The sequence below is a fragment of the Xenia sp. Carnegie-2017 genome, unplaced genomic scaffold, assembly GCF_021976095.1.
Source record: "Xenia sp. Carnegie-2017 unplaced genomic scaffold, XeniaSp_v1 HiC_scaffold_1, whole genome shotgun sequence".
In the NCBI taxonomy this organism is placed as follows: Eukaryota; Metazoa; Cnidaria; class Anthozoa; order Malacalcyonacea; family Xeniidae; genus Xenia; species Xenia sp. Carnegie-2017.
The window spans coordinates 5,672,301-5,683,660 of NW_025813402.1; the positions used below are offsets into that span (position 1 = coordinate 5,672,301).

General features: G+C 33.3%; 2 protein-coding genes across 3 annotated transcripts; one reads left to right on the plus strand and one right to left on the minus strand.

Annotated features, from left to right (window-relative positions):
- Nucleotides 1-194: 194 nt before the first annotated feature.
- On the minus strand, nt 195-5,899 carry LOC124445181 (methionine synthase reductase-like). Of its 2 annotated transcripts, none has more exons than XM_046995891.1 (20): nt 5,586-5,899; nt 5,328-5,478; nt 5,048-5,165; nt 4,598-4,676; nt 4,195-4,498; nt 3,957-4,021; nt 3,652-3,795; nt 3,306-3,391; nt 3,150-3,223; nt 2,987-3,075; nt 2,838-2,916; nt 2,490-2,591; nt 2,345-2,387; nt 1,858-1,941; nt 1,589-1,709; nt 1,303-1,421; nt 1,125-1,211; nt 871-1,059; nt 727-791; nt 195-443 (listed from the first exon to the last, which is right to left on the minus strand). In XM_046995891.1, exons 1-20 carry the CDS (start codon nt 5,784-5,786, stop codon nt 364-366), a joined length of 2,280 nt encoding a protein of 759 aa, XP_046851847.1. In that variant the 5' UTR covers nt 5,787-5,899; the 3' UTR covers nt 195-363. The 2 variants fall into 2 exon arrangements, with proteins under 2 accessions (XP_046851847.1, XP_046851855.1); XM_046995899.1 differs by having other exon boundaries at nt 5,271-5,478; nt 5,586-5,898.
- Nucleotides 5,900-6,010: 111 nt separating this feature from the next.
- LOC124437499 (probable rRNA-processing protein EBP2) lies at nt 6,011-11,274 on the plus strand. Its single transcript, XM_046987471.1, is given in 11 exon segments — nt 6,011-6,123; nt 6,236-6,322; nt 7,217-7,310; nt 7,312-7,367; nt 7,476-7,598; nt 7,895-7,982; nt 8,359-8,436; nt 9,238-9,337; nt 9,935-9,959; nt 10,604-10,726; nt 10,822-11,274. Coding segments are annotated over 11 exon segments (882 nt in total). The 5' UTR covers nt 6,011-6,075; the 3' UTR covers nt 10,882-11,274.
- The last annotated feature ends 86 nt before the right edge of the window (nt 11,275-11,360 follow it).

An 11,360-nucleotide genomic window follows, 5' to 3' on the forward strand; every position in this document is an offset into this window, starting at 1 on the left:
TGTCAAATTCTACCCTATTCTATCGCATTATACCCAGCTATCCAAGAAATCACCAAACATCTTTCGCTCGTCCTTTTTTTGAAGTCTTTATCAACAGATCAAAGGAAAATTTTATCAAATTTTTTTTCGTAATTAGCTTCGCGAAAAGATTAATAGATTTTGATGTTGGTAATACTACAAAATTCACAACAATGTCACCATTAGAAAGATTACAATTCTGTGGAATTCATTGACAAAAATGCGACATGCAGCTAAGTTAGGTTATTGTATGAATGATATTTCAATACAAACAATAACAACGATGTTGATTTTTACTGAATTACACAACGAGAGTTGAACGAAACATGCTTGTCACTATTTATTTTAAGTCCATACGTCTTCAACATATCTATGCTGTTCTCGCAATTTCCAAATCTCCTTTTTAGCTTGCTCATGTGTAAGACCTGAAACAAATTTTGATATGTGTTTAAAAAAGTAGATAGACAATTTTCTCATTTATCATATACATCCGCAGAATATTCTAGTTTCTGCCGAACGAATTATGAAAATAAGATATTTACAGATAAATATTTAGAATTATCACTCTAGATCTACGCTTTTACGATTCACTCATTGTCAAATTGATATTCACAATCTGAACTGAAAAAATGCATAACTGTCAAAAAAATGCCGCAAAGTAAAACTGCATTAAGTTCTTTCTTATAGAATCCTGTGAATCAGGTCTACCTTTCACATTTTGTAAAATGTTAACGAAAGCTTCAAGTACATTCTTTGCCATGTTCTTGGCGTCACTAAAAAACAGAATTCATAAACATTTTAATGTCAAAAACGATGCTGTATAGACACAAAACAAATCATTAAAACACGAACCCGCAGACAAAAATATACGCTCTGCAGTTATCAATCAAATCACACAATTCTTTTGCCCAAATTTGAATGTTATCTTGAACATATTTTGGTGGTCTTTGTTGATCAAACGATTCCATGACGTTATCACGTGAGAACGAAACTATAAGCTTCGTCAAAATGCCTTCTTGTTCATATTCATAGAGCTCTTCCCTATAAATTGCATCGATAATCTTAAAAGCTTAATAGTTCTAAAAAACAAACAATATAGGCCATACTTGAAAAGAAAATCTCGATCCTTATGTCGACATCCATAAAACAGCCATGTAGGTCCAAGCGATGATACATTTACATTAAGATGACGTCTGCAAAATTATATATTTCAGGTGTCACCACTAAAGTGGGAATCATTTCTTTTATTAATTAATGAAATTCGTTACGCTGCTGTATTCTAACCTATGCTCAAGAAATCCAATAAATGGCGCTACACCCGTCCCAGGACCAATCATGATCACTGCTGACATAGGCTCGTCTGGTAGATGAAATCCAGTGGGGTTGCGAAGTATAATACCTATCTGGGAGTAAAATTTGTTGAACAATAAATATGAAGTAGAGCTAAGCTAACATACACAGTTGCCCGATTTTCATGTAGTACGACTGCCTTTAAATTTAAATTCTTTAATTGTTGCTTTAGTTTTTATCTTTTTAATAGAAATTGCGTTCAATCAAAAACTTTACATACCTCAGGATCTTGATCCATTGACAAATTCGTTAAATCTTCTTCTAATGTTTTTTCATTGGGTACAGGGTTTTTGGAAATCTTTTTAGACAGACGTTGAAGCCAGCTTGTGCAAAGTCCACATCTAATTAAAGAATAGACAAAGCCTGCAACTCGTATTTTCAACAAAAGTTGAGAATGTTTGACACTAAAATTTCGCAGCTTGATGAAGTAAAATTTAATTTTCTCAAGTCAATCAAATGATTCGATTTAACTAAATTGGATTCACTAACCTTTCCCTTCTTACGTTAACAATACTTGGAAACCTTACAACGTTGAACACAAATCTCAGATGTGCAGGACTTTTTAGCGGTGAACTAAATATACAATTCAAGAAACAAAAACATTTGGAAAATGGAAATTACAAAAATAACCTGGCTTTCTAACCATTTATTACTGTCACCGTGGGCAAGAATGCTAGATTTTGGACAGAATTAATGCTAAACTAATTTTTTAAGATCAGATGCAAATTCTTGTCGATATTATACCTTTTAGTTAATCTTAGGTTGACTTTGGAAGCAAACACATAATCCAACATGGTTTCAATATGAATACTATTGTATACTAACAGATTTACTACGACCGTTTAGTTAGTACCCAGACTCTATAATCTATACCAGTGCATTTCTTCCAGGTTGTAATGCATATCCCTACAATTCAGTACTTCTAAAGATATTTTGACTATAGAAATTTAGAAAAATCAGAAATTCTATAACAAACCTTGCAACGGAATACGGTCGAGGCAACAATCGGGGCAAATGTTCTAAAATAATATATTATTTGAAGCAGTGCGAGGAATGTATTGATGTGAATTGAAATTCTTAAAAAATAAAACATAAATTATCTTCACCACGTCCCAACTTACCCAGTACCTTCTCAAATGGAGGTTGACACGAAGGGAATGCGTTTAAAATGTCAAAGAATGAAACATGTGGCTCTCGTATAAATTGCGAATAATGAGAAGCACCTTTCAAAAAAGAATATTACATGTTGTAGAACAACTTGCTTATAAAGAACGAATGCATCTTTTTAGTAAATGTATGTTATTTACTGGCTGGGAGGTCCGGATAGAAAAATATTTTCCAGAGGTCTCAAAAAGGGCCCAAGGCCGCAGATTTTGGACTCGTGCAATTTTGATAGTCTTTGAAAAACTCGTCCATGTTTTTCCCAAATTGCAATCGAAACCATGCTATTACCTATACAAATAAACTACCTTCTTTACTGCACAGTTCTTGTAATCGACGTTTCTCCATAGGATTGCTTGTGAATTCACACAATGTTCTAAGAAATGCCTAAAATACGTAAAGGTAAAATTACTGCAACACTGCATGCAATATGTGCGTATACAATGCATAAGCAAACCTTTCGAGGAACAGCTCGTATTTCTAGACAAGTCGTTAACGCTTGCCGTATGGTGCACTTTTGCGGAATGTAATCAGGCCTTTGCTTCGCTAAAATAAGTAAGCATATTGTTCCTTGTTGCTGTTTTCTGTAAAAACATAATCAATTGATGTACAATGTCCACCTCTCTTTGTGTTTTGTGGTTGATCTATTCCTTCAAGAGAGAATACTTGATCAGCTTGATCTCGATATCCTAGTCTACAAATATTTATACGTCGACATAAAGTTAGCAATTTTTGTACAAGCGTCTGGATGGAAAGAATTCGGTAGTCACCAGTACCTATCGATAAGTTCATCAACCTCACTTTCACCATTGGGACAAATGATGCCAAAAGAATCACCAGGGTTGTATGGAAGTTTGACATCCTAAAACAGAACGATTTATTTTTCCATGATCGTGATCTGTGTGTGTATTGCATTTAATGTGTTATACATGCAATTTTTGTAAACTAGGACAATTCAGAGAATAACAGTAGAGGTGGATTCTTAGATTTCTTACACCAGTGTTCAAGGTCAAACAATAAGCGATCTGTGTGTGTATTGCATTTAATGTGCTATACATGCAATTTTTGTAAACTAGGACAATTCAGAGAATAACAGTAGAGGTGGATTCTTAGATTTCTTACACCAGTGTCCAAGGTCAAACAATAAGCGATCTTCACGGCGTCATCTGTTGTCATCTGACAAGCACTGGAAATATTTGTTTTAGTTATCGACGATGCACTTCCAGGAAATTCAGCACCACCTTGCCAAGGACATGTTTTTTTATTCTAAAATTCACACAAGAACACATAATAAGCGTTGTGGCAATCGAACATAAAGACATATTAGACATTCTACGTCTGTATACGTATTAGGGCCTACAGCTGAAACTCTTGGCTTAACAACACGTTAATCGCACAGTTTTGTCTATAACATCCACTGTTCCTACCAGCTCAACTTCATCAGTGAATTTGATAGAGAGAAAGGACGTTGGTAGATGGGGAATACTCAAATCTAAAAGTGAAAAAATGCATTGAAAATGTAAAATTCTCATCTATAATCTGATTAAAGTTATAGAAAACATATATTTATTTTAAGATCATTATACTTGAAAAAGTTCTATAGAAAAAAGTCTCAGTTTATAACGACCAACGGTAACACACAGTATTTATTTGCAAGTATTTTACCAGACTTAGATAAAGGAGATGTAGATAGTCTCAAGGAAGGCAACAATTCATCACTCCTTTGATTCGTATGGTTAGTGTGATTATGTTTTTCATTGTTTTCATTTTCAGATTTTTCTTCATTTGATTTTAACGTTTCAATGCTGCTTTCGCAATTTTTATTTGTGGTATCAATGCTACTTTCACAGTTTTTGTTTGATGTATCAATACAAGACTGTACTTCATGATCATTTTTAAGGGTTGTCACAGTGTTTCCTTCTTCATGAGCATTGTCTATTGTTGGGATTGAAATTGTGTCTGTCAAAGTCTAAAAAATCAATATGTAAAAAATAATTTTGAATTTCATGGTACAAAACACAAAGCTTGAAGTGAGCATAAGATTGAAACTTGGTATCTAACACTGTACATTGTCTTCTTTTGATTTGAGTTCTTTTTGTAATGCTGGCCAAAGCCCCTCAATCCATGGTTCAACAACAAGTTCTAATCTAAAAGTGTGACAATGTTCATATAGGATTTGACAAGTATTTTAAGTTGTATTACAAATAAAAAATGAAGCCAGAGGTTTTGCATGGTGAAACTTTGAATAAATGTTCCGAAAAATCAAACAACTGCATTGACCTAAGATACCTAGTGCTTTATATAAAATTTAATACTTTTCTAGTGCATCATCAAGGACACTGGTCCAATGGTACTGATGAGCGATAAAGTAAAATTATGGACCAAGTCAAGACAGCTATTTGCATATGTAAATTGTCAAGACATTACAAAACTTTTATAATGATGAATCCAATTATTAAAGAAGTTTCATAAGATCTGTTAAAGGGTAGTAAATACAATGTATACCTAGAATACTAACCCAACAGCATCGTCCGCAAATCCTGGTGGATAAAAATGAGTTGCTCCCAGCTCAAGAAGACGAGAATTCAGGTTTTTAGAACAATTGCAAAAATTTGTGTAGTTGGTATCCCCTAAACCTATGAGAAAAACACAATAAAGCTGATCCACAACCCTTACTCTTAATATCGTTTGAAGATTCAATTTACATTCTATTCCAATCTACTTATTTTAAATCCCTTAACTGTTCATTCTATTCCTCAAATTGCTTCCCAATCTTTGAAATCATTCTAATTCTTTACCAAGCAATGCAAAGTGGAGATCTTTTAAAAATGTAGAGTCCAACGTTTTCTTTCTAAGTCTTCTAAAGAATTTTGTCACTGTATCTGGAGGATCACCATCACCAGTAGTTGAAACAACAAAAACGACGCACTTTTCTTTTTCAATTGAAAACTAAAAGTTCATAAATCAATGAAAGGTTTCAATTGTTTATTCTATGGCTTTTGTCATGCACTCATGCTTGTAATAAAAAAACTTAAAACCTTAAATGACATAAAAACCTGTTTATCTGTAGTACTAAGACATAGAATCTTTCCCTTTAATTCCAATTCTTCCGCCTGTTCATATATTTCTTCAGCAATCGCTTTAGCTTGTCCAGTTTGAGAACCATACAGGATCGTAAAACAGCTATCACTCATTTTTAGGATGACTGATTTGGTCAGTCGTGAGGCGGAAACAACAAAACGAGAAGATAAAGACATACGCAACGTTCGAAACCCATTTCATTCTCTTTGTTAAAATCTGATGTAATTCCAAATTTCCAATTTCCCAAATCTTTTCTGGAATCTGCCAACACGTGTTTGTTTACATGTTTGTGTTATGCAACTTTTCTGTCACAATTCTCAGAGGATTACATGAGGCATACTGAGACATAAAGGTACATAACGATACCATTTCACGACAGTTTGTGCCCACAAGTGTCCCCTCACTCTGACTGACACATTACTGGATTGACACTAAATTGGATTTTAGGCTTTAGCAAAAACAAGCATGGAGGAAAGTTCATCTGAACAATCTGCTGATCTTTCCGACGAAGAGGTATGAAAAACAATTTGTTAAAATAAATTTTAAATCTTCATCATCATCTGTAAACAATATCCAAAAAAACAAAACTCCGTGCTCGACTGCTCGTTTGATATTTTTTATTTAGCTTCAGCATGCGCTGTTGTCTGGCAAATTAAAACCTGGTCTTAATCATGTTGTAGAGAAAGTACAGAAAGTTTTTATCAATAAGGAGGTATAGTATGCTTTTCTCATTACATTTATGTAATTATACCCTATCATCCTCTGTAATTTACTCTGCCATTTGTACGAGGTCCGTAGATAAGCCTACCAGCGGACGACGTACTGGTACTGCGTTCAGTCATTTTTTTATAAAATGTACTAAAAAGTTCAATATTTATCCAAAATTTTAGCATAGTCTAAATGTATGTACCTTTTTGTGAAACTCTAAAGCTTTTAGCTTTCTAATTGACCATTTTATGTCCATGAGCCTGGGGCATGTTGAATAATATAGAAATTCCCAATAATAGAGCAATTCTTAAAAATCGAGCCTTCTCTTAGCAGAGCAATTCTTAATAATAGACCAATTCTCAGAAATCGAGCCTGCATGGCAACATTGTAAAACTGCTTGTATAATATGTTTACTTTGCTAAATTAGAATTATTTGCTATAGTATATCATATGTTTATCATTACTTTGACGTCTCAATGTTTAGCACACTTGCCTTTGTATCACTGTGAAACATAAGAATGACAGCATATGTTTTCAAATTAGGTTATGCTAAGACACAATTAATATCCTATACTTTGTACGCTCTCAATCATTATCTGCATTTGAAGCCATGAATAGCAACAGAATTGCATGTTGAGTATCATAAATGTGGCAGGATAATTGCTCTTTATTTTATTCAGTCAGCTAAAAGATATAAAAGCCTATTGTTGAGGTTAACTTATTGTGCTTATAGATTTGGAAAAAAGCAGTTGCACTGTCAATTAGTTATTTAAAAAGCACAACATACGTGCGTATTTGAGATGAATAAATCATGTTTGACAACAAATATTTTTATTGTTTTTTGAAATCAATTATTACAAATATAATGCAATCTTGATAATAATGGAATAAATTTAAGGATAAACTCAAGGAGAAATATGATGAAATCAAACTGGATCTTAATTGGTTAGAAAGATTGGATATTACATGTGATCTTAAAAAAGGAAATAAGCAAAAAATGGAAAATTTCTCCAATATTGATCAAGACGACTTCAAAGGGAAATGATGTTGTGAGTTTAGTTGATTTTTGGGTGTTGTTTTAATCAAACTTGAAACATATGGGGAATTTCTCTTTTTCTGTAAACGTTTTGCATTAAACATTGTTCTTATTTCACAAGCTACCAACAATCAAAATGGCTGTTGTTCAAGCATTGTCAAAGTTGAAAAAACTTGGAATTTCTACAGAGCGACCCTCTGATTACTTTGCTGAAATGGTGAAAACAGATGACCACATGCAGAAGGTACATACTGTGTAACTGTGTTACAATTAAGCTTTAACATTTGAAAAGACTACAAAGTGTGAGTTGTGTTTGAAATTGACGATGTAGAACATTATCAAAAGAATGAACCTTGTTTTTTCATTGTTCATGCAAATGAGAAAATATCATTATTCTCATGATATGTATGAAAGTAATTTTTAAAACTTCATGATATTTGTATAATAGACACACACAGAGAAATGAGAAATTGCACTTCAATGTTTTATTTGATGGCGTTGTGCAACATGATGCAATATTTATTACGTTGGATGTTTAAGGTAAGAGAAAAGCTTATCACAAAAGAATTGGTTATGGAGAAGTCAGAAAAGGCAAGAAAAATGAGGGAAATGAAGAAATATGGTAAAAGGTTGGTATATATTTCTTGCTGATCTTTGAAAGTAATGTGCTTGCATGTTTTTTAAGAAATGTGGTTGGAAATGAGTAGAAATTGTATTAATATTATGCATGCCTCTTTTAATCTTTTCTCCTGGTTTATCCCTGTGAATAGGATGGGCTAATTTACCCAGCCACTTTGGTGCCAATATCTCCAACTTTGCATCTTGCTCTAATCATTACATCTTTTTCTTCTTTTTCCTTCGCCACCAGCTTCTTCAATTCAGATGTGTTTGTAACTTACTGTTTGTAACTTTTTGTTACTTACTGTTTGTAACTGTTTAATTTTGTACCTTTTGTAAACATGAAAAAATTACTTATTTCTTACACATATTTTATATCATACTTTAGGTGCAGCAAGAGGTATTGCGGAAAAGGCAGCAAGAAAAAAAACAGATGCTTGATTCTGTGAAGAAGTATCGAAAAGGTAAACATAAAGTTTATTGCACAAGATGTCGTTAAACAGCCATATTTTGGTTACAAATTCAAACCGCATGTTTTGTTAATGTTAACCTTTAATCTTGGTCAATTTGATGAATGTTGGAATTGGAAGTCTGGTCTGTTAACTTTTAAATAAATTATCAAAGAAGTAAGCATTTATAGTAAAATAGATGTGGCGTATATAACGTGTAAATCAAAAGCAACCTGTGTATATGTAGATGATTTCATCTTGATTAAATTAGCATGGAACTTGTTGTTTCCAAATTATAAGTAAAGAAGACAGAAGTTGTTTGAAACTTTGAAGTATCGTAGAGTATTACAGTTTATTTAGTGAGAAAAACTTGTGTAGAAAAAAAATAAAAATTTTGAAACCAAAAATCCTGCCGCGCTATCCTACTTAGGGATGCCATTACAAAGCTTCAGCCCGTGACACCACCAAGGTGCTATGCCTTGAAAGTGCCCTTGCGCTCTACTTTATCAGATTATTGTGAATGTGCAAGTGCGATGTGCTATTTTTCCGGGGGAGGGGGAGAGTTGAAACCAGAAAATTTGAGAGGAATGGAGTTGCCTTTGACGTTATGTGACAGTTTTAGTTTAGAGACATAGAGGCTTTCATGTGTCTTGCTCTGAATCAAAATTAAATGAGAGTTAATGAAAAAATGAAATGAATGTATGAAACATGTTATGGTTGATCAAAATTTTGAGTGAAAGACAGTGTTTTTTGCAACTTTTTACTATTCATAGATTTCTAGGTGCCATAATCTCAAATTTACCTCTAATATTTTAGGCCAGAAAGGAAAACCGGAGTTTTTAACAAACGATAATGATGAATTTGAAGTAAATACAGAGAAAGGGGCAAAAAGATCAGCTGGTAATACTGTCCAAGGGTACGTGCATAAATACTTTCCTGTTATTTTAGGTCACAGAGATATAAGTAATAGTGTAGTTCTCTGAAATTTAGCATGCATGGTAACATTTTAAAGCTACCTGTATGAAGTGCTATAATAAGTTAATGTGTCTATTTCAGGTAAAATTATGATTGTTTGATGAAGTATTTCATTTTTTTTCACTGCTTTGTCATGCAAATGTTCACCAAGTATGACACTGCTCAAAACCACCTTAGAAAACGTCAATTTTTGTGGGTCAAACTCCTGACATTGCACATTTGCCTTTGAATATCTTAAAAGAATTGTCAAAAACTTAACAGCATATGTTTTAGATAAAGTTACTTTAGGACACATACAATATTTTATACTTTGTAAAGTTTTAATTATTTTTTACACTTCGAGCAAAGAATAAATACTGAATTACAGTGTAAATGTTACACACGTGACTGAAGAATTGCCTAATAGCGTAATTCATAGCCATTTGAGCATTTGTTTTGCTACGTAGATATAGATAGTATAAATGTACGTAGCTATCATGTCTATGGCTAATTGTACACTTGCAACAGACAATCATTACTTTGTTTTTATAAATTTCAGAAAATCAGCTAAAAGGCAGAGAAAAGTAAGTTCCTGTACATCACGTTTATTAAAACTATTCTTTTCACTACGAACCAGTATAGCGACGCATGACTTCTTAATTTAGTTTTATTTTTCCACGATCACGACTTCATGTGCTTTTTTTGATATGTGTTTTCTAAACACAGCTCAAAAGAAAGTTTCCCCGGAGACATGTTGTTATTCTTGATGAACGAATCCCATAAAATTAATCACTGCATTGCTTAGACTTAAGATAATTTGCTAATTGCCATGTGAATTATGAGATCAATTGTGCTTTAAAACGGGTATTGTCTCTTGAAGCTTTAAATGGGGTATCGTCTCTCTAAGTCAAAAACATCCAATTTCAAAATCAGCCCTAAATGTAGTATCATCAATTTTACTCATACACTGTCCAGCTGCGTTTTTCTTTAGTAACCGACTTACTTTCATTGTGATAGTAACCGTCTAACTGCATGTCATTCTCATTAGAGATTGCCCATTTTATTGTATTAAAACAGAGCAATTGCTATTGGGCTGTAAGAGACTGGCAGGAATTCATTCATGGAGCACTTACGATAATTTATCTCGGGGAACTTTTTTGTTTGTGGCGTTTATGGCGTACCTTTTTTTCCATACGTAGCTACATATGTGTTTTTCTTCTACATGCAGGATGTCAAGTATGGATTTGGTGGAAAAAAGCGAGCAAACAAACGTAACACGTCTGAAAGCGTTGATGATATTCGTTCATTTAGTTCTGCTAAACACAACAAAAGTCCACGGGCAAAAACGAAGGTTATTCTAACGTTGAAACGTTTCTTTTTAAATAGTTAAGGCATTTTCATGTTGTTGTTTTTGTTGCGAAATGTTTTACTTTTATGTTCACATAGACGAAAGCAAAACGACTTGGCAAGTCGAGACGACAAAAAATTAAAGGAAAAGCGAGATAGTGAAAAACATAAACATAGCTTCAAATAATGAAATCCTGGCCAATCTCCAAGAATATTTACCCACCATAAAGCTCTTTGGGGGTCGATTTTTGAACTGCTAACGCTAAGTTCGTTATCTACGTACGAGAGAGAATATAGTTTTAATAGTCCTTTCTGTTTCTTTATTGGCGCCAATAGTTTTAACGTCTAAGTACCAGGTTTTAAAATTATTTAATCGGTATTGTTAAGCTTGTTCACTCGTCATTTCTTTCTTTTCATGGTGTAAAATTTAAACGAACACCATCACGTAAGTACGAGCACCAGAGGAATCATTTCTGTTAATTTTTCCTAACAATTTTTGGCTTCAAAGTGGAACTGTTTTTAATAGAACATTTTATTAAATTTTAAAAACGATCTGCCTCGCTAAATTGCTTCATAATTCTTGGCCTGGATAGTGATTCCGACTCACGCATTCTAATGAAAGTACTACTCACGCGCAG

Excerpts from the sequence above, each read along its gene's own strand:
- LOC124445181 (XM_046995891.1), bottom strand. The coding sequence starts at position 5,786 with ATGTCTTTATCTTCTCGTTTTGTTGTTTCCGCCTCACGACTGACCAAA. Across the intron at positions 3,076-3,149 it reads ACCACAAAACACAAAGAGAG|CGAAGCAAAGGCCTGATTAC; the intron begins GTGGACATTGTA and ends TACTTATTTTAG. Across the intron at positions 2,917-2,986 it reads TACGAGCTGTTCCTCGAAAG|GCATTTCTTAGAACATTGTG; the intron begins GTTTGCTTATGC and ends TACGTATTTTAG.